This window comes from Brachionichthys hirsutus, chromosome 2 (assembly GCF_040956055.1).
Source record: "Brachionichthys hirsutus isolate HB-005 chromosome 2, CSIRO-AGI_Bhir_v1, whole genome shotgun sequence".
Lineage (NCBI taxonomy): Eukaryota > Metazoa > Chordata > Actinopteri > Lophiiformes > Brachionichthyidae > Brachionichthys > Brachionichthys hirsutus.
Genome location: NC_090898.1, coordinates 1,653,779 through 1,680,820, shown reverse-complemented (window position 1 = coordinate 1,680,820; position 27,042 = coordinate 1,653,779). Strand labels below are relative to the sequence as shown.

Here is a 27,042-nt window from a genome sequence, read left to right as displayed (position 1 = left end):
AAAGAGGCGGTGACGGTTTCACAAGAAAGCTGTTGTTTATTATTAACGGCATCTTAAAATGACAGCAAATGACCAGACGATCCAAACCATCTCTAAAAGTGTTGGATAAAAAGCCGAATATGTATCATCACTGTCATATATTAAAGAAACATGAGCGATTAAGCTGGGACAGCACTGTTAAACACATCGATGCGATCTTGATTTATAAAATCTTCCATGGCAGAGCACCTCCTCCATTACTAGAATTTGTGAAGATAAACTCAAACACATCAACAAGAACAGGCTCTGGAGGTGACTGTGTAGGTCCATTCAGAAAAAGTGCCTTTAGTAAAGCCACTTTTTCTGTTCGTGCTTCTCATACTTGGAATTCTATCCCAACCACGATACGTGAACTCCCGACTGACCTCATTTTCCAAACAATTTAAAGCATGGCTATTGGAAGAGCAACATTGTAGCCACAACCATGCCTAAACTTATATATTTGTTTACCGTTGGCTAATTGTTGGGGTACAATCTGCAGATTTTCTGATAATGTCATCATCCTCATTATTTTGTACTATTTAGTAGAACTGTTCTATTTGTTATGACTGTTGTTTTATTGATTTTGTGGTTTTATGTTGTTGATGTCAAAGGGACTAAAGATGGAAATTAGCTGTTGGCTATAATCTTACATATTTACGTGTAAACGTTCATGAATATGTATTGTTCCTGTTTAAATAAACTCAAACAAAAGGGATGTGGAACAAACTCAAACGTGAAGCTTCCCTTCAGGGGGAACCAAGTAAAAGGATCTCCTCAGCCTGCCTCGGCCCCGTGGTTACACCCCTGCTGCTTCCTCACATCAGCAACCCACACAAACATCGAAACTGTCATTTACAGGGGGGTGTAACAGAAAACCCAACAAACCAGTATCAGTGCCACGCACACACACACACACACACACACTATCACCACCTGAATGTCAACAAAGAACACGCAAAGTCACCGCAAACGATCGACCGAGGAAGAGGAGGAGGAGGAGGAGGGGGGGTGCTTTTAAACCAGCCCGGCTGCTTGACAGCACCTCAGGTGGATTTGCAGCATCTGAGGGGCTCAGCTGATGTCATCGGGAGGCGGAGCCTGTCAAGTGGCCAGAGGGGGTGCCGTAAACAGAGCCGGTCACGCGGGCTGACAAACCAGCAACAGAAGAGAAACACAACAACGCAATTCACACCTTCATAGCAAGCATGCACACTTGTTGCCATAACACCGCCCAGGAGGAGGAGCCATAGCCTGGGGGCGAATAAATGGCATTACAAGTGAGTGACCAGGAAACAACAACGTTTATTTCCTTTGATACCTTTAGAGCCAGTGGTGATTATTAATCAGTGTTTATCATCGACTCTTCTGGACTGACCAATAAGGAGCAAGCAACTGGGGCAACTGGGGCAACTGCTTCACCTCTGCCACGGCAGAAAAGGCCATTTTGATCTGATCACTCAAACTGTCCCTCCAACCTCTAAAGGTACAGCTTTTTAAATGATGTTCATTTGAATCATTTGATGCTTTTTGTATTATGGATTGCTCTGCCTTCCCTTGCCAATATATTATTTGATGCTTAAATAAAGTGTTTGAGTTTTGGTTGATTCGGTTTCTCTTTCGTGTTTAACTCAAGTTTTAAATTGAAACATTTAATCAGGAATCATTTTCCTCCATTCCTTTTCCCCTGTTTTTAAATTGTTGAATCAACTGATTCCCCCCTTAAACCTTATTTTCAACATTTTCAGAAGCTGGAAGAGGCGAAATAAAATTGCCAACTTTAAAATGCTTCTTCTAGGTTGCTCTAGCCAATTAAACGAACACATCCTTGGGACCTCCTGTCCAGGTCACCCAACATATTCCTAGCCATTCACCGAGAGCACAGATCACAGAGGAGAACTGCTGATCAAGGGCGTGGCTGGAGAGGTGTGCGGTTATTCTACTGCATACTTTAGCTGGCGTGGCGGTTAGTGCGAGGAGAGTCTCTTCAACAGCATCTTACAGAGTACTCTGACGAGGACCGTCGTCCGGCTGATTTCTGTCATTCCACCGGAGTGGGAGAAGAAAGTCGGCGCTCTAACTGTGTGTGTGTGTGTGTGTGTGTGTGTGTGTGTGTGTGTGTTAGGAAATGCGATTTCAGTGGAAGAAGAAGAACACTGCATTGACAGTATTATTCCTGTTTGGGGGATTTTACGTCGTCATCAAAACTGCCTTCCTCACCGCCGTAAGTAGAAGCGAATGAGCAACACGCTCTTTGTATATGGGATGCTCTATAATACAAATACATTTGTGGACTGGTTTTGCAGCACCCAGAACCTTCACCAGAACCCGTTCCTAAGAACATTACTTGGAAAGCTGAGAGGTTGGCGGTGAAGGAGTCCTGGGTGGAGCACGGAGGCTACCTGCCACTCGGGGTGTCCTATCAGCTGCTTGCTGGGGCGCCATGCACTCCGCAGAGTGAGTGACACGCGATGACTGTCCTGTTCGGGAGGAGTAATCATCATATAATAGTGATTTCTGGACATTTTGGTGATGTGACGCATTAATACCAACAGGGTTGCAGCCTCAGAGTTCTGATGAACCAACGTTTTTAATTGTGTCACCTTCAACAGAATGAATGAAAGGTTGTTGTGTTTGTTAGATTAATACATTCTGTCGGTCGCGAAAGGACTTCTCAATAGAAGTTGGAGAGTGGATGCCGCAGAGTGGCCTGAGGAGTCAGATGAGTAAATGATGGTATCGTCAGCATAGAAATGTATCCCGGAGGCACCGACATCCTTGGCCACATTGTTTATGTAGATGGAAAAAAAGCTTGGGCCCAAGATGGAACCTTGAGGCACACCTGTAGAGATATAAAGTGGTTCTGACACAACCTTTTCTGACTTCACTCTCTGTACACGGTTGTTAAATTAGCTGGCAAGCCAGTTAATACAAGTCTTGGACAGGCCAATGCTATAAAGCCTGTGCAAGAGGACATTAGGGTCTAGCCTTTGGCCAGGCCATGCAGGCCTGTTTATTGTCCACGGTGGTGATGATGTCATTGAGTACCTTCTTAATGGGGGCTGGGCCATCAAGTCTGTTGTGCGGAAGTCATGTTGCTTTCACAGTTGACAGTTTTATTTGACAACTGTTAGAACCAGTCAGCTGAGTAAAGAGAAACAACGGCCCATCCTTACTTTAGTCCAGGGGTGTCAAACTCGTGTTCTCCGAGGGCCACATCAGCATAATGGCTGCTGTCAAAGGGCCAGTTGTAAATGTAACTAAATGTAATGTAATGTAAATAAAGTGTAACTACTCCTTAACATGCTGCTAAATAACTGTATTTACTACTACATACTTAATTAAATTATAAATATTACATATGCAATTGCATAGTTCTAAAAATATATCTATACCTTACTGCTGTAAAAATATCCGCCGAGGTTATGTAATCGCCCGCGTCTGTCTGTAATCTGTTCGTCAATATCTCCATTTATTATTGACCGATATTTAGGGAAATGAACACAGTCATGTAGGGGGGGGGGGGGGGGGCTCTATCTCACCACTGAATATCATCTGGGTCCAGAATGGATAATTAAAACCCCATTTACAGATTATAAATCAGTTACAAATACACATCAACTCTGATTCACTTTTACTTTTCAGCATTTTACTAAAACAAATGTCTGCACAAAGCTCTTGCGGGCCACAAAACATGACGTGGCGGGCCACATTGGCCCCCGGGCCTTGAGTTTGACACATATGATCTATGGTGTCAAATGCCTTCTTTAAATCAATGAACATCCCTATTGTGTATTTATTTTTGTCAATTGCAGTTGTAATGTCCTCTACAATTTTCATTATTGCCATATTTGTTGACCTATTTGAACGAAATCCATACTGACTTTCATTTAACACATTATTATTTTCAATAAAGCTGTCACAAATACATTTTATCATATTTTTTAAAATTGAGATAGAAGTGATATTGGTCTTTAATTATTAAAATTATATTTATCTCTAGTTTTAAAAAGAGGAATGACTTTAACCATTTTCATCCTATCTGGAAAGACTCCCATCTTAAACGAAAGATTCATTATATAATGAATTGGTTTAATCACACAATCTATGGTATTTTTTACTATTTGCATGTCAATACGCCCCCATAAGAATTAAAAAACTAAAACCAAAAAGGAAAGCTCCGTGGTTCAATTCTGAAATTAGATTGTTAAAGCAAACAGCGCAGGAAACTGGAGAGAATATGGCGCTCGACTAAATTGGAGGAGTCTTGTTTAGTCTGTTATGTTCATTCTGGCAATGTATGCATCATTTTCAACTCAATTCCTAAGCAGCTGGACATAAATGGATAACATACATGAATTGAACTTGATTTGCTTCACTTTTTAACATAAGTATTATTACATGTATAATCAAATTATCTGTTAGACCGTGCTTGTTTTCAGACCCAAATGCACGACACAGTGATCAGGGACCGCACACACTCCATTCACGAGCCCATCAAAAAGAACTCACTGCCTCTCTTCAGATGCCCAACACCCAAGATCAAGACCAAGCAGGCAGGGCAGATATCAATATTGAAGGATGATGAGGCACTCTTCTCCCAATTATATACAGCCATGCAACACAGAGAGGGGGACATGAGCACCTTCTTTAAGCACGAAAACCATCCAAACCCTCCCTCTCTGTCTGACAGAGGGAAACTACGGCTGGGAAAGAAGTCAGATCTGCTAATTGTTCTGACACAGAAGACACAACAGGAACCTCCAGGTACTTTGGATGTCAAAGTACTCGACGGTGCCGCTGTTGTGCACTTCCTGTCCACTACCAACTTTACCACATTCGACGAATATGCCAGTTGTGTCTTTGTTCCCCACATCATGAAGCACTTGGAGACCTCCAAAAGCGTTGACGTGGTTTGGGACACTTACATCACCAGCAGCATAAAAGAGTCAATAAGGGAGAAGCGAGGCAAAGGGATACGACGGAAGGTGGCTGGTCAGAACAAGCTGCCAGGGAATTGGCCAGATTTCCTGTGTGACCCGATGAACAAGCAGGAACTCTTCACCTTCCTCTCCATGAAGATTGCATCCACTGGGAATCTGTCAATGAAGCAAGGACAGAGTTGTTCTGCCAGAAGAACAAAACGATGGAACACAGGATTCAATGCTGCAGCACTTGAAGCGAGTTGCCTACCAGTCTGGAATCTGGGCAACATCTGAACTGGCCCAGCAGCCACACCCAATCCAGAAGGATGTGGATGGACATTGAATGGAGACAGCCAGGTCTGGCTTCCAGTGTGGAGCATTCTACCAATGGCTTCAAAAGCCTGCGCTGAACTGATCAAATGTGGCTGTGGTGCAAGGTGCTCATGTAGGAAGGCACACTGGAAATGCACAGAGCTTTGCAGTTGCAAACGTGACATATAATGTTATGGTTCCTGACCCTTGCCTGTCTCACGACTCAGATATTTGCTCTGCCCCTTCTGTACATCACCTTTTATAATTAAATCCCCTCCAGGTTTTGAACTGTTCCACTGCCTCCTGTGTCGTGCATTTGGGTCTGAAAACAAGCACGGTCTAACACAGGGGGCGGGAACCTTTTTGGCTGAGAGAGCCATGAACACCACATATTATTAAATGTCATTCTGGGAGAGCCCTACAATATGTTTAAAACTAAATACAAGTCTCTGAATTCTTTTGAATAACATTGTTATGCTGTTGCTAATCAATGATGGATATTTCTTACCATTAATGCGACTTCTGGTGCTGCGTGGTTTTGCTGATCGCTTTGTGACTCCTCTTTTTTTCTTTCAGCAATCTTCTAAAATTAGCGAGCCGACAACGCAATTAAAACAAGGGAAGTTTACTTCCTGATCTCACAACCGGCCGTTGTGCGGACCCTTTTGCGGGTGCGCACATCGACCGCTATTTTCGACAGCAAAATACAGCAACCCCATTTGAACAGTGTCTCTTCCTCATCTGCGTTGCCTAGGCGATAGATAGATAGATAGATAGACAGATAGATAGACACAACAACATGTATGTTTGCCACTTTCCCACTGAAATTACTGGTTTGACTGTTTTTGAACGCAGATCGACCCGCTATCAATCAGCGTTTGTCCCTTTCCCAGTGAGCAGAACGCCGTATAAAAACCGAACTTCCTCTGATCACTGCCTCATAGCGAACCGGCTTTCTAGTCGCCGGTTTGTGCAAAGGAGTGTAACGAAAAAAATATATTTTTCTTTCTTTTTTTTTTTTTTCTTTTTTTACCTTGTCTGCATTCGTGCTCCACAGTGACGGACATAACGTCAGTCACTGCTGGAGTTCTATGCAATTTTTATTCTTATAGTGATTGTGACCGTCACCTGCCCTCTTGGCAGCCTAGCCTATTCCTATTTTATTGATTTTATTACCTGCTTACCACCGTAGAGGGCTGTGCACACCGCAGTGAACATACAACATGAACAAACAAAAAGTGACAAATACACAGTGTTATGAGAAGAAAGTGCAATGGATTTATTTGTGCCCCTTAATTCTACCCCTTCCATCCAATCATCACCAAGAGTTGTCCCAATACACCAGGTTCACATTCGTCTCTAGAGGAAAGTATGGATCACCAAGTTCTCAGATCTGAGGAAAAAGAGAGAGAGCATAGTGAGAGCCACAAGCACTGACCCAGCAACCTCCACTAACTCAGAGATCTGTGTGCGGGGTTGACTCTCTAAACGAGTTTTAATAGGTGCTGGAGTGGTGGATCTGGCATGCGTGAAACCTCCACCTAAGAACGGGGCAGCCATCCCGGACCCAACAATGGCAACATAAGCCCCCAGATCACCCCAAGCAGCCACAGCAACCCAAGAACAACCACCATGGCCCCACCAGAGCCACACGCAGAAGAACCAGTCCAGGGCCCGGGGGCGACTTACACCAACACAGCCGACAAAACCTAGGCCAGCGCAGCGGCACGGGGCACAGCGGGCCGGCCTGGCGCCCCACCAGCACCCAACACCACGCCCCCCCCAACCACCCGCCCCCCTCCCAGCACCCTCCACCCATCCCACACACCCCCCACAGTCCCCCAGCCCCCCCCACGGCCCAGCCACCCCCACCCCCCACCACCGCCCCCCACCCCCACCCCCAGCGCCCCCCCCGCCCCCTCCCCCCCACCGCACCCCTCCCCCCCACCACCCAACCCACCGCCGAGCTCGGGCAACCCCCCAACCCAGCGAACCAGCGTCTGGGAATATTTTTTATAATTGAAGATTTGTCCGCGAGCCAGATGCAGCCATCAAAAGAGCCACATATGGCTCCCGAGCCAGAGGTTCCTGACCCCTGGTCTAACAGATAATTTGATTATACGTAATCAACATAATACTTATGTTAAAAAGTGAAGCAAATCAAGTTCAATTCATGTATGTTATAATTTTATGTCCAGCTGCTTAGGAATTGAGTTGAAAATGATGCATACATTGCCAGAATGAACATTATTTATTTGATCTCTGCAGAAATAATCATCTAGTGGTATTCTCAATAGCTTTAATGCATTCCCTGACTCAGAAAATGTATACTTTGACACCAAGATTGACCTTCTAAGTGGCTTGGAAGCCGAGATATTGGCATTTACAGATTTTACATGGCGGAAATCCAATATGGCCGCCATCCGCCATCTTGATGAGGCGGCTCCCACCAAAAATTGAAAGCTATGGTGATGTAGAGCACATAAAAATAATTTGGTGCTTTTATCCGCCGTGTCCCCATAATTTTGCTGAGCCGCCGGACTAACAAGAAACATTGACTGCAAAACCCCTATTTTCCCCTGTCCAGGCCTCTTTTAACTGTTCATTAACTCTTGGTACAGTGGTACCTCTACTTACGAATTTAATCCGTTCTGGGAGTAGCTTCGTAACGTGAAAACTTCGTAAGTAGAGACGCATTTTGAATGTAAATGCACTAATCCGTTCCAAGCCCCGCAAAAGTATTGTAACGGTTCATGTTTTAGGAGTGTTCATTATTCCTACGCTGCAGAGAGTCCGCAAAGGCATCCAGGGAGGAGGGGCGGTGTGTGTGTGGGGGTGCTGCGAGGAGGAGGAGGAGAACGGGAGAGCTGCGGGAGTTAGGGAGAGTTACCCGTCGTGTGCTTATTCCAGCGTCCGACGGACGCTACATTATGATTTTTTTTAAAAATATTAATCTACCTGTTAGCTGTTACTTTTTGTCCTCTTTGTTTACTGGTCCTTTGCGGTGTTTTCTGCCTCGCGTTTCTTGAAAAACTGATCCAATGACGTCTGCTTTTGCCGGCTTTTGACAATCCGTCGGAAATGTGCGAGGCAGACGTCATCATAATGAGCAATAGCCCGACTTGTCAACACTTTTTCCGGGTGACACGAGGGGGACACGAATAGCATGCTGAGATACACGCATACGCAACGGGTTGCCAGGCAGATTTTAGGCGATAGCCAATGGCAGAGCAGCTACGAGCAGCTATTTTTGACTTTGTATCCTGAAACGCCTTCGTAACGAGAGGCAATATTTTCCCATTCAGATACTTTGTAACCTGAAACTTTCGGATGTAGAGACATTCGTAAGCTGAGGTACTACTGTATTTCCTTTGCCAAGCTAGGTCCTACATTTACAAAAAAAAGTATTTAATTCATTAACCATTTAATCCTTTACAAAGTATTTAGACAACTCCGTTAGACCCGTCTTATTTCCTAATACTTCGTTCAGAATATTCCATGTAGCCTTTATATTATTTTCATTTTCATGCAAAAGTCTATTATAATATTCTTTTTTTCCTTGTTTCAATATATTGGTTACGTTATTTTTGTACTTCTTATGGCGCTTCTCACCAGGGGCGTCACTAGGTTTTAAGGACAGGGGGGGCTTAGCCCCCAGGAGATGCACAGGATGTGAGCAAATGTAGCGTAAGAGCTCAAAACCTCAAACGGCTAACAAGGACTCAAAGAACGCCGTCTGTTTCTAAGAGTCGATCACTCTGTTGTGATTCTGAAGCTCGTCTTCTTCAATGACTGCAAGACTGTGAAGTCTTTTCTGACCCGTTGTTTGACGCAGCCAGGAACGCAACCGACGCAGTGCAACCGACGCAGTGCAACCAACGCAGTGCTCTAAAGGACCTTTCACACGAGCAGCTGCTTACGGGCACTGTTAGGGCAACTTGGGTAGAACCTTCAGAGAAGGAAACATGTCTGAATCAAGGAGGTTGTGCACAGACAATATATCTTTGGGAGAACATCCAGCCTCTGTTTTATGGCCACTAGAACCTCCTCTGTTTTCAGGCTGGAGTGTTTTGAGAGTTCATTAAATTGTGATCCACTCAAGAGGTTCTCACATTCAGGCCTGCATGCTGGATGCCTTTTAGTAGCTCTGCATCTACTGCAGAATCTGAACTCAAGCTATCATCCTATCCACGCAAGGAAAAGTAACTCTCTTTTCACTGTGTCTGAGTTCTAGTCAGTGCGTGAACCTGCAGGTTCCTCCAGGTTCTGCAGGTTCTGCAGGTCTCTGCACCTGATTCAAGGAGACTGTGGGCATGGCACTGGGCTGAGGTTCTCTCATAGCTCCATGGCTAATGCGTCTGTGCGTTTCCTTTAAGTGTGTCACACAATAACTAAATGTTACTACCAGCAGTGATAAACGTACTTTGTTGAAAAACTTTATTTTATCCATTCTTCATCCATCCGTTCACGTTCTTCTCCTAAAGCTCTTCTATCATGCTCTGTGTGCGTCAAACACGCTGCAGGACCGACAATTAGCGCGGTCACAGGGAAAACGTGGACTGGAGTTTCAGTGATGTGGGCATTCTCTATAGGAACAGGTGGAACGGGTTCTCTATACCTTACGTCATGAAGTGAGGGGAAACAGATTCATGATCAGATTTAAGTAAATAATGACAGGTTACCTGTTTTTAAACATATATTCTGGCGGTTTTAATAGAATATGTCGGCAATTTTTGGTCACTGAACAAAACAAAAAAAATTTTTTTTTAATAAAACAACTCAAAATTATTTAGGGGGGCTTAAGAATAAAATAAATAAAATAAAATAGAGCTAACGACACCACTGCTTCTCACCATTCTAGGTTCTTGATTTGATAAACTCCTTGTCTGTTTTTCTTTTTACATGCATTTTTCAAACCGTTTGTTAGCCAATGTTTTCTATTATGACTTTGTGCAGGGTTATAGGGTTATGGTTAGGGGGTTGGGGAGTTATCGGGTTAGGGTTAGGGTTATAGGGTGATAGGGTGATACGGTTATAAGTTTAGGGTTAAGGGGTTATATGGTTAGGGTTTTGGGTTATAAGGTTATGGTTAGGGTTCATTATTCCTTTTTATTTTATGTATTTGATAGTTTGGGATTTTTTCTTTTGGTAATTGATAGTCAAATGTAGCAAATATACGTAGATGATCACTTCATTTATTACTAAACCACTGGAAATGTGTTTCTCCAAAACAGCTCAAGTGTTGAACACATCAGTCCAGTTCTGAAATGGCTACACTGGCTCCCAGTCAGCTATTGGATAGATAGAATGCAGTGTTTAGAGACTTCTAGAGATCTCGTGTTTTCCGTGCTATGTTGAAATGTCCTTCACAACTCAAGACCACGAGACAAACATCCTTTAATCTCAATGAGAATTCCACCTGCTAAAGGATAGATTATTAGACCTGCCTAAAACTTTAATCGTGTTAATAAAGTCTCCTGGGTTTGAAGTGTTAATGTTCTCTTTTCTGTCCTGACATGTTTCAGAGTATTTAACAGTTGGAATGTCATCAGTGAAACGGATGAAAGGAAGCTACCTCATATCCACCTTGCAGTCCCTCTTCTCCCAGTCTTCCCAGGAGGAGCGCTCCTCCTTGGTGGTGGTAGTGCTCCTAGCGGATTTTGACACCAGCTGGAGAGTCACTACAGTCAAAGAAATCGAAAATACGTTTGCCTCTGAGCTGGACCAATGCCAGCTGGTGGTCCTCCATGTTCCTGAGGATCACTACCCTCCACTTACAGGTGCAGTGCTTGTGTGATGCTTCCATAACCCACCTGAAGCTGAGCACCGATGGACGTCTCTGTGGTTCTCCGGCAGGTCTAAAGAGAAACTTCAACGACGCTCCGGAAAGGGTGTCTTTTCGCTCCAAGCAGAACGTGGACTACGCCTTCCTGACCCTCTACAGTGCCGGGCTTAGTCAATACTATCTCCAGTTGGAGGATGACGTTTCTGCTGCAACACACTTCTTCACCAAGATCCAGATGCACATTACTGAGCAGGAGGCAAAGAAGGCCACCTGGATAATGCTGGAGTTTTCAATCCTCGGCTACATTGGGAAACTCTACAAGTCAGCCCATCTTCCTCTCCTGGCACGCTTCCTCTTCCTCTTTTACCAGGAAATGCCCTGTGACTGGTTGATGACTCACTTCCGAGAGTCGATGGCTCAGAAGGAGCCGATCCTCTTGAAGCCCTCCCTGTTCCAACACATGGGAACGTTCTCCTCATTTCAGGGGATACACAATAAACTAAAGGACAGGTACTTTGAAGAAGAGTTCTACGCCAACCCTTCAGCTGAGGTTTACTCCAATATGTCCACCTACAAGACACACGACCCGAAAAACGCCTGGAGTGCTGGGGAGGGATTCTTCTGGGGCTACCCCCCCCCAAAGGGAAGCTACCTGACTGTGGTGTTTACAGAGCCCAGAGTGGTGACAGAGATCGTGGTCGAAACAGGGGATGGAGGCAAAGACCTTCTGCAGTCAGCAGAGGTGGAGCTTGGCCACGATGTGTTTGCTGGCAACCAGGAGAAGAGCTGTAAAGCGTTCCGATCCCTGGGGACGCTTAAGAATGGAAGGTTTGCGATGCAGGAGGTCAACACGGCGCCTTCCTCGGCCTCTTCCTGTCTCCGGATTCAAGTCACAGAAGGCCAAAGTGATTGGGTGATCATCAGGAAAATCAGGATTGCATCAAAACAGTAGGATCCCGCAGGAAACGTCAGAGGGAACGCTCACTTCCTGTAAGATGAATAAAGTTTTAAACCTGGTTTTAACTTAATGGACCTGTACGTGTGATGTGTTTTTTGCCTTGTAGTCCAACACTGAATGAAACTGAAGCTAAGCTAAAGCGGCTGCTCCTGCTGATATGAAGGACATTTAGGGACATTTAGGGACATGTTGTCCCTGGCCCTGTCTCTGTGAGGACGTCTCTCTTAAGCTAATGTGAGCTTGCAGTGATGAAGCGTCACAGCAGTTGACTTTCTTAATGCAGTTTGATAATATTTTCAGATTGACGGCTCGTTGACCGGTTCTGGATGTCCACAGCGTCCCACACAAGCACGTGAAATATTTGTTTTATTCCCTTGATAAGAAATATGCTGACAGGTCAAACTTGGTACGGTCGATGGGCAAGAGCAAAATGAGCGTGACGGCGCCAGGTAATCGCTGCTCTCCCTTCGCCAGCGTGGGGCCCGGTTCTGGTTCCGTCTCCTACAACTGGCAGCTTCTTTTCATTTCGCAGGCGGATCAACGGACCCGACCGCAGCTGGCTGCGAGTCCTGGTCCTTGGAGGCTGTTTGCACACCTTCGGTCCCAGAGAGACGCTGAGAGTCCACGTGGTCTTCGGCAGCGGCGTCTTTCTGTGCGTTGTCATTGTTCTGAAAGTCATGAAAACGAGAAACACCCACTAAATAAATACGAGCAGTCGCTGGAGCAATATTGGAACAGTCTTCAATTATTAGCAAACGAGACACACTCCTGAGGCGCCAAGCCATTTCAGGTGCTGCTGCTGAAGTGACCAATCAGGACACTTTCAGCGGAGCCACTCCTTTATCATAAAAAGACATTTCACATGAGTCACAAGCTTCAATATTTGCAAAGCAAGTCCTTCACCTCGACAGCGGCTCGGTGACGTCTATGCCTAAAAGGACCGACGGGCAGCAAATCCAGTCGGCCGCTATGCCGGCTTATTCTTTCCGAATTTTTTAATGAACAAAAATTCTCTTCATTTCTAAGAGGGTGTATCAGTGCATGATTCTATAAGGTGCAACCACAAATCTGCATCGATCTGCACTGAAATGCACCGTCCATCCACCAACACTGAAACATCAGGACTTTCTGATTTGTGGGGCGCTTTCCACGTGGAAAGTGCAACACTTCAATCCCTCACACACCCACGTGCGTGTCCATTTGCCCTCCTGGTAAACGGCTTCGGGCCTAACCTGGTTGCCAGCCTCCAGCAGACGATCTGTGTCTTTGATGACTTTGGTGCCTCGTGGATCAAAGCCCCAAGACTTCAGCCTGTTGAGGCCCCCAGCGGAGCGGCCGGTGGCGTTGATGCTGTGGGCTGGGATACGAACAGGAAGGTCCCACGTCCCCTTAAAATCTGACCATGACCTGTCCCTCTATAGTACCACACACACACACACACACACAAACATCAATTAGGTCAACACAATGTGATTACCATATTTTCACGACCTTATGACGCACCTGATGATTCGCCGCAGTCTCATTAACAGCTGATTTTTCGGTATTTCAAACGTACAACGGGCGCGCGGATCAAAAGGCGCCGGCACGATAGGTGCGCAAAATAAAGCAGGAGCAAAACTGAGTTTGGTACTCACATCTTTAATCATCATCAATCAAACAAGCATACTAGTGCGCGTTTTCAAAAATAGAGCCGGAGCAAAACAGAGTCATTAATCAAACCCATCAAAGTCCTCATCCTCTGTTTCTGTAGTGAACAGCTGCGCTAGATCTCCGTCAAACATGCCGGCCTCTTTCTTCACCGTCAGAGTCTTTCCGTGCAGCGGCGGCGGCGCCTCGGAAATGAAGCCGGCTTCTACGAAGGCTCAAACAACAACGCTAGCAGACAGTTAGCCGAAGCAGCTACAATCCAGTCAAACGGTGGCGCTGCGCTGCCTTCCACTCTGAGTGGAACTGTGTTCTCCGTCTGTCGTCCAGCGCTCCCACGCAGCTCGCAGTTTAACGTTGCGCGGTTGGAGTTCTTTGGTTAATCCACCGGGGATGACGATGATAAGCTAGTTTGCTAGTTAGCCTGTTAGCGCGTTAGCTAGCTTCACTCCGGTTTAGACCGTATTGGTGAGATCGCCGCGCACGGAGTCGCCGATCGCAGGAGCCGGGCTGCTGCAGGTCGTCTTCTTGCTTCCTCCTCTTCCTCCATGGATTCATTAATGCTGGATTCTCTCTCCGCTGCTCTATTCCCGTGTTCTGCTGCGGGACCGACAGCCTCGGCAGCCACTTCCGTCAGCACGCCATAATAGTTTACTATGGTGAAGCGCATCGGCACGTATCACTCCGCGAGGCGCCTGACTGAGTCCGCCTTACAACAACAAATGTGCCGCGCGGACCAATGGACGCGGCACATTTTGAAAAAAATCTAAGACTTTTAGGTCTATGGGTGTGAAAATACGGTAAGACAAAAAGCGCCGTGAAATGCCGTCACCTTTGCCCGTGGACGCAGTAGATGTCCTCTGTCATCAACAATGAAGGTCGTGCGTCCCCTTGTTGCAGCCGGTCTCTACACAGGCACAGACACACCGCGCTGAACACGTAGCTTTCTGCTACTTGTGAAGCTACATCTGAGCGAGATGTGCTTTGTCCTACCTCGTTGGAGCGCTTTGCTTCACACCAGTTCTGAAGCGTCTGCGACCTGAAAGCACTTTGATACTAACAAAAGTCAAGCATTTACTTACATATGTCATAAATCCTGTTTCCTGATCAAATAAAATTCTATATCTATAAAAGCGGTGACAAGCACAAAGTGTCAAATCACAGTCCTGCGTCTTTAACTCTTTGCCTCGGAGACTGGATGACTATAGTGCGAAATATGAGAGACCATCAGGACACCATCAGGAGCAACCGATCAACCAGAATGCAGCTACAACTACGGGAACAATACGCTGGCGGTGACACAATTCATCATTCGTTACTCCTGCAGAAACTAGAGCATTATGTAATAACACTAAATGAAACAGGAAGTTATTTAAATAAGAGGTTTCAGTCCGTAGAATGTATTAATGCTGTGTCACATTTGAGAAATTCCACAAGGTTCAGTATTGGGACCGATGCTATTTATAATTCATTTGAATTTATTTCATTTGCAGATGATGGAAATGTATTATTTTCAGGGCACGAAATCAAAGAATTGTTGACAACAGTAGAAAAGGAGATGATCCGGTTTAAAGAATGCTTTGATTGCAATAAGTTATCATTAAATTAAAATGAAATAAAACTAAATGGTGTTTGGTGGTGTCAGGGTAAATTGTGAAATTCAACTAATCCTTAATGGAGTTAAAATTGAAATAGAATATGAACTTAAATGGTTGTCCAGGAAACAGTGTCATGTCAGAACGGGACAGCGAGCACAAAGCATGTTCACGGTAAACGCTACCTGGTTTGCTGAGTAGTTGGACGACATTTCTTCATCAGTCTGCAGCCTCCGTCTGCTTTTGTTGTCCCGTTGCATAGCAACGCTGTCGAACATTCTTTCCAGATTCCAAATCGAATCTCTTGACAGAAAATCCTCACGCCGTCCGTGATGCGGCGAGTAACGGGAAAATACACGCATCCGGTTGTATCATTTTGTTTTGTCTTTTTTCCTCAGTAAATGCGTCAGACCCTTTCTTACCCAAATTATTTTATTATTTACGCTCCTTTTCCCAGGAGAGACGGAACTTCTGGCAAGTATTTATTAATATTGTAGGTTACAGAAGGTTAATGAGCCCAAAAGGCTAAACATCCAACCCAAATTAAAGGTCTTGCTTCGGCCCCACACGTTCAATTTAGATTAGAAAAATGTTTCGTGTTGTGTTGATGATGAAAACGTTGTTACGATTTCTTCGGATTTGGCTCATGAATTGTAATTCACTCTGTTTTATCGGAATAAAATAATACCTGTCTTCAATTCACAAACGACTTTTATTTTGACATTAATTACCGGAAGTCTTGCTGTTTTCTTCCGCTAGCCAACGTTAGCGCGCACGCTAGCACGCAGGAGTGCATGTCTGGGTTTGCGCGTTGACGGAAACGCAGACGGAGCAGAACGCCGAGCCTCGTTGAGCTGCGGGGGGACAGCGGTCCACTCGTGTCCTGTCCACGGTCCACTCGTGTCCGCGGTCCGGCAGCCATGGAGGGGCCGTCCTCTCGCTCGCCTGTCCCTGGGGACGGGAGAAGAGGACCCGTCGTGGATGCGGAGTCTGAGCCTGCCGGGGACATAAAGACGCACTTTCGCGTGTGTCGCTTCATTATGGACACAGGTAAGAGACCCCCCCCGGGGGGGGGGGGCAGGGTTAGGGTCGGGGGGGGGGGGGGGGGGGGGACAGCGCGGCGGAGAAGCTTCAGTCATTTCAGGAAACGCGATCTAAACACACTTTGATGGCGACGGCTGCGCCCGAGCGCCTGGTGTAATGCGGCGCTGCTGCCACAAGGGGGCGGTCAGGAACCCTCGAGCTCCATCCTGAGCTTGTTTATTGGACGAGGAAAAGGAAATGAACTCAGAATCTTGTAATCATAATCAGGAGGATGACGATGATGAAGAGGACCGGCTTCCTCTCCACCTCGGAGGGATCCTTCCCTGCTGGATGAGCGTCGGATGATGATCCGTCTCCGACGACCGAGCGCCTCAGTTCATTTGAGTGTTTCCTTGCCCAGGAGTGAAGCTCGGCATGCGCTCTGTTCCCGTGGCGACGGCGTGCGTGCTGTACCACCGGTTCTTCCAGCGGGTCAGCGTGTGCGCGTATGAGCCCCACCTGGTGGCCATGAGTTGTGTGTACCTGGCTGGGAAGGTGGAGGAGCAGCACATCAGGACCCGTGACATCATCAACGTGAGCCACAGGTAACGGCCACGCCCACGCTGTCGGCCCCGCCCAGTCGTCTCTCTCACGCCCCCCCCCCCCCCCCCCCAGGTCCTTGGGCGGCGGCTGCAGCCCGCTGGACTGCTGCAGGGAGTTCTGGGAGCTGAGGGACAGCGTGGTGCAGTGCGAGCTGCTCATCCTCCGCCAGCTGCGCTTCCACGTGTCCTTTGAGCACCCTCATAAGGTGGGCGGGTGTGACCTCTGGCCGGTGTCGTGTTTCAGAGTACACACTCAAATACGCAACGCTGTACTTCTTGCAGTATTTACTCCACTACCTGTTGTCTGTGAAGTCACTCGTCAACCGCCACGCTTGGTCTCGAACCCCCGTCGCTGAGACTGCTTGGGCGTTGCTTAGAGACTGTTACCATGGAGACATGTGCATCCGCCACACACCCCAACACATCGCCATAGCAACACTGTACCTGGCGCTAAACAGCTATGGAGTGGAGCTGCCTGCTGGAGATAAAGACTGGTGGCAGGTGTGTGTGTGTGTGTGTGTGTGTGTGTGTGCAGGTGTATTAAAGTGAGGCTCGTGTGTGACATTATGTGTGTGTTGTGTGTGTTTTTGTGTAGGTGCTGTGTGAGGACGTGACCAAAGCCGACATCGACGCTGTGATCTTGGACCTTCTTCATCTGTACGACATGGAGGCCAAGTGTGTGTGAGTGTGTGTGTGAGTGTGTGGGTGTGAGTGTGTGTGTGAGTGTGTGTGTTTGTGTGTGTGTGAGTGTGTGAGTGTGTGAGTGTGTGAGTGTGTGAGTGTGTGAGTGTGTGAGTGTGTGTGTGTTTGTGTGTGTGTGTGTGAGTGTGTGAGTGTGTGTGTGTGTGTGAGTGTGTGAGTGTGTGTTTGTGTGTGTGTGTGTGTGTGTGTGTGAGTGTGTGTGTGTGTGTGAGTGAGTGTGTGTGAGAGTGAGTGTGAGAGAGACAGAGGAACACTCCTGCCGTTGCCCCAGTTAGCCCCCCCCCCCCCCCTGGATTCGTCCCACCGTGTCTTTGCAGCCTTTGCCGTGTTGAACGCTCCTCTGCGTTCGGCTTGGACAAAGACACGCTCCGCTCCGACACAGCAACGTCCCCGGAAGGATGGCGAGCGAGGACGAGGAAGGTTCGACCGGAGTGAGAGTCGAACCCCTGTCCAGCTGCGGTCCGGTCACCCCGGGTCTCACCTGCATTTGCCCCACTTCCTGTTGTAAAAGTAAAATCTGATCTAATACGAAGCTCTGGAGAATCCGTGTCTTCCTGTCTTCCTGTCTTCCTGTCTTCCGTGGGTGACATGGACAGATGATCCTTTCTTTGTTGTGGGACGCGACCAGATGCTGTGGGACAGGACTTTGCATCATATCTGGCCGTCCTCCTACCCCTGCGTCCCTCCTTCACACCGACATCCCTTCCTGTCTCAGTCTCCTCCCTCTGTCCCCCTAATGTTGTATTAATAATGGAGACGGTACGTGTTCTGCTCGTCTTCATGAATTAAAAATTTGAATGGAGGAGAGGAGGGCGGGGTCAGGAGAGGAGGGCGGGGTCAGGAGAGAAGGAAAATGTTTGTAACTAAAGAAGTGAACTGATCAAACTGAAACATTCAGCAACACGTCAATAACAATAGCAACACGCTGCAGTCAGGAAATCAATAATCTGCTGGAGGTGACGATTGAAAGTTATTTGAACTTTTTTGTTGTTGTTGTTGATCCCGGCTACATATGGATCAGGATCAGCACTGGATCCATATGTAGCCGGCTACATATGGATCCAGTGCTGATCCTGAAAGTGACGTCTTTTCCGCGGCATTGACTCGGGGAATGTTCTTTATCTTTCCCACTTCTGTTGTTTTTTTTGGTTTTGCTTTGATTTAGTATCGATTATCTTTGTTCCTGCGTGATGATTGCATTTGAATGGAACTTTTCCACATTATTAGATGTTAATTTATTCCCATCACAAACTTTGGTTCATACTTGTGATTGTTCTCATTTACAGTTTGGCTTTATCTCTAACAATTTTTAAGTTGCAACCTTTTAAAAAAGTGATATCAAAACTGAATATTTTATTGTAATTACTGTGGCGGCTAAAGAGTTAAATAAAAATAAAAAAGTTGTTCAGGAGTAGTTACATTTATTTTACATTAGATTACATTACATTTAGTTACATTTATTCTGTGTTACGGTTTACATTTGGCCTTTGGACCCCTGCCCTAAAGCATTCGACAGTCCTTCGGTGTGTCCTCGCTTTCATTGTCCTGAACAGGACACCTGTCTTCCCAGTATGGTCCCACGTTTGACTTCCTTCTTTGTTACCTGGTGGAAGTGGGTTGAGGGCAGAGACTCTGGGGGGGGTGGACGGTGTGGGTGCGGAGCCCACAGTGGGGCGGAACACGGTTCCCGTGTCGAGGTGTCTTCATCAAGGTTTAGCTGCAGAGCCGACATGACGGATGAACAGCTGCTCTCCTCAGCACCAATCACAGGACAGACAGACGTGATCCCGGAAGTGTCCCGGTGCCGCGGCGTTCAGACCGGGACACTTCACGCATGTTTTTCTGCTCCGTTAAATAAAGAGGGTCATGTCTCGTTCATTTCGAAGTGACGCCCAGCTCATGAATATTTAAGGAGTGGGACAGCTGAGAGACAGCTGAGGGACAGCCGAGAGACAGCTGAGGGACAGCTGAGGGACACCCGAGAGGCAGCTGAGGGACACCCGAGAGGCAGCTGTGGGACAGCCGAGAGACAGCTGAGGGACACCCGAGAGGCAGCTGTGGGACAGCTGAGGGACAGCTGAGGGACAGCCGAGAGGCAGCCGAGAGACAGCTGAGGGACAGCCGAGGGACAGCTGAGGGACAGCTGTGGGACACCCGAGAGGCAGCTGTGGGACAGCCGAGAGACAGCTGAGGGACAGCCGAGGGACAGATGTGGGACAGCTGAGGGACACCCGAGAGGCAGCTGAGGGACACCCGAGAGGCAGCTGTGGGACAGCCGAGAGGCAGCCGAGAGACAGCTGAGGGACACCCGAGAGGCAGCTGTGGGACAGCTGAGGGACAGCTGAGGGACACCCGAGAGGCAGCTGTGGGACAGCCGAGAGGCAGCCGAGAGACAGCTGAGGGACAGCCGAGGGACAGATGTGGGACAGCTGTGGGACACCCGAGAGGCAGCTGTGGGACAGCTGAGGGACAGCCGAGGGACAGATGTGGGACAGCTGAGGGACACCCGAGAGGCAGCTGTGGGACAGCCGAGAGGCAGCCGAGAAACAGCTGAGGGACAGCCGAGGGACAGATGTGGGACAGCTGAGGGACAGCTGTGGGACAGCTGAGGGACACCCGAGAGACAGCTGAGGGACAGCCGAGGACACCCCTGTGGCTCCAGCGGCTCCTGCTTCAGGTCGTTCTAATATCCGACGCAGCAAAAGGAATCCGCGGCGTGTCTGTGTCGTCATCACGCCGCCTCGTAGTGACGTCAGAAGCGGTCCTGCGCGCCCTCCCTCCCTCGCTCGGTCGTTGCCGCGGATGCTGCAGCCGAGCTCCTCCGCTCGCGGGCTCTCCTCCTCCTCCTCCTCCTCCTCCTCATCCCGCCGCCTCGACTCCGCTCCTCCTTTCAGCGGTTAACGGTGAACCGGATTCTGTGACGGGAGCGGGCCTCATCTCGGCGCACGGAGGTCTCTCTCTCTCTCTCTCTCTCTCTCAACCGCCGCAGAACTCCGCCGACCGACCGTCAGGTGACCGCGCGGAGCGGCATTCATCTGCACCGTCGTCGTCTATCCCCGCCCCCCCCCCCGCTCCCCCCCCGGTCCTCGGGACTCTCGGCTGCTGTCCCGGTCTCCCCGGTCTCCTCTCATCCGGTTCGGGACATCCTCCGCTCCACGCACACACAGATTACCGGAGATCTGCATCCCCGCCTGCGCGATGGTGGTGATGTCCTTGAGCTCGGCCTGCACGGTGAGTCGGTGCGTGCGTGCGTGCGTGCCTGTTATTTACCCCGAGCTGCTTCTGGCTGTGATTCGTCGGTACCGGAGCTTCGGAACGGACTTCCAGAATGTAGAAACGGCCGCACAGGACAGACCGTAATACCCTGGCGAGGGACTGTGCGTGCATGCGTATGCGCGCGCGCAGGGCCGATGTCCATCCATGACGTCCTGTGCGCCTCTTGGTTTTCCTGAACACGTCTGGAGCGTCTGTTTGCACCGTGTGCGCGTCGACGGTGCGTCGCAGCGCCATGCGGGGGGGTCGGGGGGGCTCCACATGTCGCCCCACGTAGGGTGGATGAGAGGAGGACACCGGTCACTTGCGGAGAGACGCAGGGCCGGCAGGTGGCGCACCGGAAGCGCACCGGCGGCTTCCCTTGCATTGCGTGAAGTTTCTCAGGCATCATCAGAACCCAGTTGTGTGTGAGCAGAGGGTGAAGAATGATGCGGGACGTGTCAGCGTCCGTGGGGGGAGTGGACATTCCGGGGGACGTGCTAGCGTCCGTGGGGGGAGTGGACATTCCGGGGGACGTGCTAGCGTCCGTGGGTGGAGTGGACATTCCGGGGGACGTGCTAGCGTCCGTGGGTGGAGTGGACATTCCGGGGGACGTGTCAGCGTCCGTGGGGGGAGTGGACATTCCGGGGGACGTGCTAGCGTCCGTGGGTGGAGTGGACATTCCGGGGGACGTGCTAGCGTCCGTGGGTGGAGTGGACATTCCGGGGGACGTGCTAGCGTCCGTGGGTGGAGTGGACATTCCGGGGGACGTGCTAGCGTCCGTGGGTGGAGTGGACATTCCGGGGGACGTGCTAGCGTCCGTGGGTGGAGTGGACATTCCGGGGGACGTGCTAGCGTCCGTGGGTGGAGTGGACATTCCGGGGGACGTGCTAGCGTCCGTGCTACACATCAGTCAGGCCGAACACTCGTCAGCGGTTTTCCAGTGTTCCCGCGTCTTCCTCCTGCTCAGCATCACGGGTCACCAAAGGTGACCCTGCGGGGGTCCGGGCGGGCTGCAGACGGGGTGGGATCAGGGTCAGCGGCCAGAGCTGACCTCTGACTCACGTTCATTTATAGCGCACGTGTGCGCGCACGCTTGCGTCAGCAGGGATCTCTGGGAATGACGTCATGTGATCCCTGACGCTCGTCTCCTGCGGCTCCACCGGATCATGGACAGTGTGAGTCGATACAAGACGTTGTCTCGAGGACAATCAGGTTGTCATGCAGGCTCGTCAGCGTGCGCTCACACACACACACACACACACACACACACACACACGATCCGTGTCATGAATCCCAAACGTTTCGTGCATTCCAGAGGTCAGTTTATAAAATGTAAAACAAACAAACATGAAAATATGTTGCAGCAGTTAAACGTAAAGATCCATACAAATATTAGTGGTAATATTTGAAACCTGGCCGTTGAATTTCTCGATAAGTACACGTCTAAATATTTGCCTGACGAGGTAAATCTCGTCGCCTGCTTGCTCACGCTTTCTCCGTCTCGCTCTCTTTCAGGTCTCGCGGCTGCAGCAGTAGCCACCTGTGATTCCTCTGCCACCTTTACCTTGCTTGCCCCTCTCTCCATCCGACCGTCATCCGTCCATACCTGTCTGTGAGTTCGTTAGACCATCCGTGCATCTGTCCATGGACTGGCTGTGAACCTGGAGGGAGGGGGACTCAACTGAATGAAGAGTGGAAGTGAGTGTCCAGCGTCCTTGATCCGCTTCACCTCCTCCTCCTCCTCCTCCTCCTCCGGTTCTGGAGAGCAGCACCAGCATCGGTCCAGAGCAGCGAGGACAAAAATCATTAATAGCCCTTCATTGCGCTGGAAAAAAGCGTGAAGTTGTGCTAATAATTGCGTATATTTAAGAAGTCAAGACTGAACAGAGGTTCCGACTTTGGAACACATGACTAGCCCCCCCCCCCCAACCCAGCAGGAGGGGCACTGAACTGAGGACGGACAAGAGAAAGACCGACAACGCAACCTTTCTGACATGTCAACAACAGCCACAATGGGGGAAATGGCAAACAGTGTGGTGGAGTTTTACCCCAAAGTGAGTCGCGGTGGGGGCGGAGGGGCGGGCAGGGCCGAGGGCAGCCATGCAGGGGGGGACTTCTCAATCACGGTGAAGGAACTCAGGGAGCTGATGGAGCTTCGAGGGACGGAGGCACTGCAGAAGATCCAGGACAGCTACGGAGACACCGAGGGACTCTGCCAGAGACTACAGTCCAACACCACCAACGGTGAGCAGCCACGGGGGGGCGGCGGGTGAAAGGGAATGCGTACGCATAGTGAAGGAGCTGATAGGAGGGTGTTGAACGGATGAGCGGTTGATTCCGATTGAATTAATTCAAGTTTGCTCGGGAGCTTTTCTCAGTCCTCTCTGCGGCGTCTTGCTCCGGAATTGTCCCACTTTGCCAGCGCACCACTTTTATTGATGGCGTTAAACACCTGTCCACAAGGCGGCGGATTATTTTACCTTCCAGTGTCATTTCCTTTCTTGTCTTCATCTCATCCTGGCAAAAAACAAAGTCAAAGGGATTTAAAAAAACATTTGACTTTTGATTCCCTGATCGGACCATATCACTATTCAATAATGTTATGTAACACCAAGAACCTGGAAGGGACAGCCGCGTTTCCTGTCTGTCTGTCTGTCTGTCTATACATACATAACCTTAGAGCAGGGGTGTCAAACTCATTTTCTCCGAGGGCTACATTAGCATTATGTTTGCCCTCCAAAGGCCAAATGTAAACCGTAACACAGTAAAAAATGTGTACAATAAAATATTCCGTTTTGATATCACTTTTTTAAAAGGTTGGAACTTAAAAATTGTTAGAGATAAAGCCATACTGTAAATGAGAAATATCATAAGTATGAACCAAAGTTTGTGATGGGAATAAATTAACACATCTAATAATGTGGAAAGGTTCCATTCAAATGCAATCATCACGCAGGAACAAAGATAATCGATACAAAATCAAAGCAAAACCAAAAAACCAACCGAAGTGGGGAAGATAAAGAACATTCCCCGAGTCAATGCCGCGGAAAAGACGTCACATTCAGGATCAGCACTGGACAGCTCCATATGTAGCCGGCTACCTATGGAGCTGTCCAGTGCTGATCCTGATCCATATGTCGCCGAGGCAAACATGTCAGCACATGCTTGAAAAAACAATAAAGTTCAAATAACTTTCAATAGTCACCTCCAGCAGATTATTGATTTCCTGACTGCAGCGTGTTGCTATTGTTATTGCCATGTTGCTGAATTTTTCAGTTTGATCAGTTCACTACTTAAGTTACAAACATTGAATATTCAATTGTATAGTTTTAAAAATATATGGATAGATTATTGCTGTTATTATAACATAAATCCTTTCAATTGATCAGGTTAAGAAAACCACAGTACTCCATCGATCAATAATCAAACTTATTCAAGTAAATAATATACAATAATAAAGATAGATAAATATCATCCAACACAAGTTATGGCATTAACTTTGTTCAAAACTCTTTTGTCACAGTTGAGAGGGGCAGAACTGCAGAACAACCAACAAACGTGGGCTGTTCAGAACATGTGTGAGATGCAGCATTTTACAAAAACACATGTCTGCACACAGCTACCGGGGCCACAAAAAATGACTTGGAGGGCCACATTTGGCCCCCAGGCCCTGAGTTTGACACATGTGCCTTAGAGGCACAACAGCATTGGGTGATGTCCAACTCTTGGTTCTCAAACTTAAGGGTGTGGTGATAGATAAAGCCCGTCCTCCTCGTCTTCTTCGAGGGCTGCTTCAATAGCATCACTCTTTCAAACTCTTTCGGGGGGGGCGCGAAATGCTTTTTTCTTCCTAGGGGGGGCGTGACAGAAAATAATTGAGAAGCACTGGCCTAGCCACTGTTGCTCCAGGCGTCTCAGCTGAGTGTCTTCTATGTGTTATGTTCACTTGGAGTCACTTGGGTGGCGTGAAGTGTCCTTGTCAGCGAAGTAAATTGTTCCTTTAGCCCAAATCGTTTATAGCTGCAGAGATCACAGGTGCCCGGAATTGAAAACGTTGTTAGCTTGGTTAGCTTGGTTAGCTCAGATTCTCTGGTACAGAGCTAACCTGACAAAGATGCTGGAACATTATTAGTAGTTTTCTTGAGATTCAGTGAAATACTGTCAGTAAGTGACTCTTAGAATGGAGAGGCGGCGATTCGGCTTTGAAGTGGTTCCAGATCAAAGCAAGGGTCCAGGAGCTTTTTGTATGCTAGTTAGTGGTACGTACTCGCCATGTAATAGGAACACCTGGAGACAGGAAGCGCGTGAGAGTGCAGGACGAAAGACACCAACAGCAAAGACAGAGAGAACAAGTGGATTTCATTCTGCCACAGCAAATACTACGGTCTTCTGTGTCTTTAATACGTCCTTGCACACACGTGCATGTTCTAACAGTGTAGTGCAACCCTACACCCACTCCTCCAACTACTTTGTATCCTAGCAACACAACAGCAGAGAGAAGTTGGCTGATGAAGTCAGCAAGAGAGAGGAAGATGACTGAGAGATGGTTTGGTTTGGAACGAAGGGCGTGAATGGCTACAATGCCATGACCGTTGGATCCCGATCACGCCAGCAGCGAAACGTAAAACCAATATTCAGTTACTCAATTGATGCGAAATAACATTAGAAAAATAAAGATAATTTTACACCACAGATGCAAAATGACAATGAATGACAATAAATTATATAAATTACAATAAATTACCAAGACACTTAATATGTGCAACGTAGGTGGACAAAAAAGGGGGTGGGGGGGGGATGGCTCAAACATGTTGGACGGTACCAATCCCATCAAGCAGTGAGATATAGTGTGCGTTTCTCTGAGGAAGGCCATGCACATGCACTCACAGGTGGGGGCGTGCACGAGAGCTCAGCCTTCAGGGCAGAGACCGGAGTGATGCTTCGGATGACGGTTTCAGCGCCTTCGTCCAACACGGCCTGCTTTGAACACTCATTTTAGATGCATTTCGATTTTGCTGAATGAGCAGCAATTCTGTTCTGGCAGCTCGGAAGTACAATGTCCAGCTGACATGTCCGTCCCACCTTCATTGTTGGACACGATGTGTCCGTCCCACCTGTCATTGTTGGACACGATGGACCCCAGTTTGCCCCAGTGGCTGTCCCCCTGGCACTCCTGAAGAGCAGGTGATGCCGCGTTAGAATGCTGCCACTGCACGCTTGAGGGGCTGGGTGAATGCTGCCACTGCACATTTGTGTGGCTGGGTGAATGCTGCCACTGCACATTTGTGTGGCTGGGTGAATGCTGCCACTGCACATTTGTGAGGCTGGGTGAATGCTGCCACTGCACATTTGTGTGGCTGGGTGAATGCTCCCACTGCACGCTTGAGGGGCTGGGTGAATGCTGCCACTGCACATTTGTGTGGCTGGGTGAATGCTCCCACTGCACGCTTGAGGGGCTGGGTGAATGCTGCCACTGCACATTTGTGTGGCTGGGTGAATGCTCCCACTGCACATTTGTGTGGCTGGGTGAATGCTCCCACTGCACGCTTGTGAGGCTGGGTGAATGCTCCCACTGCACGCTTGAGGGGCTGGGTGAATGCTGCCACTGCACGCTTGAGGGGCTGGGTGAATGCTGCCACTGCACATTTGTGTGGCTGGGTGAATGCTCCCACTGCACGCTTGAGGGGCTGGGTGAATGCTCCCACTGCACGTTTGTGTGGCTGGGTGAATGCTCCCACTGCACGCTTGAGGGGCTGGGTGAATGCTCCCACTGCACATTTGTGTGGCTGAGTGAATGCTGCCACTGCACGCTTGAGGGGCTGGGTGAATGCTCCCACTGCACGTTTGTGTGGCTGGGTGAATGCTCCCACTGCACGCTTGAGGGGCTGGGTGAATGCTCCCACTGCACGTTTGTGTGGCTGGGTGAATGCTCCCACTGCACGCTTGAGGGGCTGGGTGAATGCTGCCACTGCACGCTTGAGGGGCTGGGTGAATGCTGCCTCTATGCTGACTGGACAGTTGGACCTGAAAGATGTCCTCATTCCAGTCCATTTAACATTCCACCGGGTCTCGTTCTGGAGTTCTTGTTGCTGGCTTGACATGCGGCCAGGGACCGTGAGTGGGAATCGAACCCAAGCTGTTGTGAGTTCTCGATACACCGCTGTGCTTTCTGCACCTTCTGGAAATCTCAGGCCGTTAAATTAAAATCTGCTTTCTCAAT

General features: G+C 48.6%; 4 protein-coding genes across 4 annotated transcripts in view; 3 read left to right on the top strand and 1 right to left on the bottom strand.

Moving 5' to 3' along the window:
* Positions 1–2,146: 2,146 nt before the first annotated feature.
* Positions 2,147–11,992, top strand: LOC137907702 (alpha-1,3-mannosyl-glycoprotein 4-beta-N-acetylglucosaminyltransferase C-like). The gene is made up of 4 exons (XM_068752063.1): positions 2,147–2,242; positions 2,325–2,475; positions 10,781–11,035; positions 11,112–11,992. Exons 1-4 carry the CDS (start codon positions 2,147–2,149, stop codon positions 11,990–11,992), a joined length of 1,383 nt encoding a protein of 460 aa, XP_068608164.1.
* Positions 11,993–12,519: 527 nt separating this feature from the next.
* On the bottom strand, positions 12,520–15,452 carry cfap126 (cilia and flagella associated protein 126). Its single transcript, XM_068749921.1, has 5 exons — positions 15,426–15,452; positions 14,639–14,701; positions 14,478–14,552; positions 13,231–13,413; positions 12,520–12,666 (listed from the first exon to the last, which is right to left on the bottom strand). The coding sequence occupies exons 1-5, from the start codon at positions 15,450–15,452 to the stop codon at positions 12,520–12,522; spliced, it is 495 nt and encodes a 164-aa protein (XP_068606022.1).
* A 708-nt stretch (positions 15,453–16,160) lies between these two features.
* ccnq (cyclin Q) lies at positions 16,161–18,934 on the top strand. Its single transcript, XM_068749899.1, has 5 exons — positions 16,161–16,290; positions 16,685–16,868; positions 16,939–17,071; positions 17,148–17,366; positions 17,461–18,934. The coding sequence occupies exons 1-5, from the start codon at positions 16,161–16,163 to the stop codon at positions 17,548–17,550; spliced, it is 756 nt and encodes a 251-aa protein (XP_068606000.1). The 3' UTR covers positions 17,551–18,934.
* Positions 18,935–22,834: 3,900 nt separating this feature from the next.
* Positions 22,835–27,042, top strand: part of atp2b3b (ATPase plasma membrane Ca2+ transporting 3b) — a 32,922-nt gene continuing 28,714 nt past the window's right edge. Inside the window, exon 1 of the mRNA XM_068749867.1 lies at positions 22,835–23,066. Within this exon, the coding sequence (XP_068605968.1) occupies positions 22,835–23,066 (232 nt within the window). The remainder of the gene's footprint in view (positions 23,067–27,042) is intronic.

Coding starts and splice junctions, on each gene's coding strand:
- LOC137907702 (XM_068752063.1), top strand. CDS start 2,147: ATGCGATTTCAGTGGAAGAAGAAGAACACTGCATTGACAGTATTATTC. Junction 2,243..2,324: donor AAACTGCCTTCCTCACCGCC/GTAAGTAGAAGC, acceptor CTGGTTTTGCAG/CACCCAGAACCTTCACCAGA. Junction 2,476..10,780: donor GGCGCCATGCACTCCGCAGA/GTGAGTGACACG, acceptor GACATGTTTCAG/AGTATTTAACAGTTGGAATG.
- ccnq (XM_068749899.1), top strand. CDS start 16,161: ATGGAGGGGCCGTCCTCTCGCTCGCCTGTCCCTGGGGACGGGAGAAGA. Junction 17,072..17,147: donor CCTTTGAGCACCCTCATAAG/GTGGGCGGGTGT, acceptor TACTTCTTGCAG/TATTTACTCCACTACCTGTT. Junction 17,367..17,460: donor GAGATAAAGACTGGTGGCAG/GTGTGTGTGTGT, acceptor GTTTTTGTGTAG/GTGCTGTGTGAGGACGTGAC.
- cfap126 (XM_068749921.1), bottom strand. CDS start 15,452: ATGTCGTCCAACTACTCAGCAAACCAG. Junction 13,414..14,477: donor TACTGCGTCCACGGGCAAAG/GTGACGGCATTT, acceptor GTGGTACTATAG/AGGGACAGGTCATGGTCAGA. Junction 12,667..13,230: donor TGCTGGAGGCTGGCAACCAG/GTTAGGCCCGAA, acceptor CATGACTTTCAG/AACAATGACAACGCACAGAA.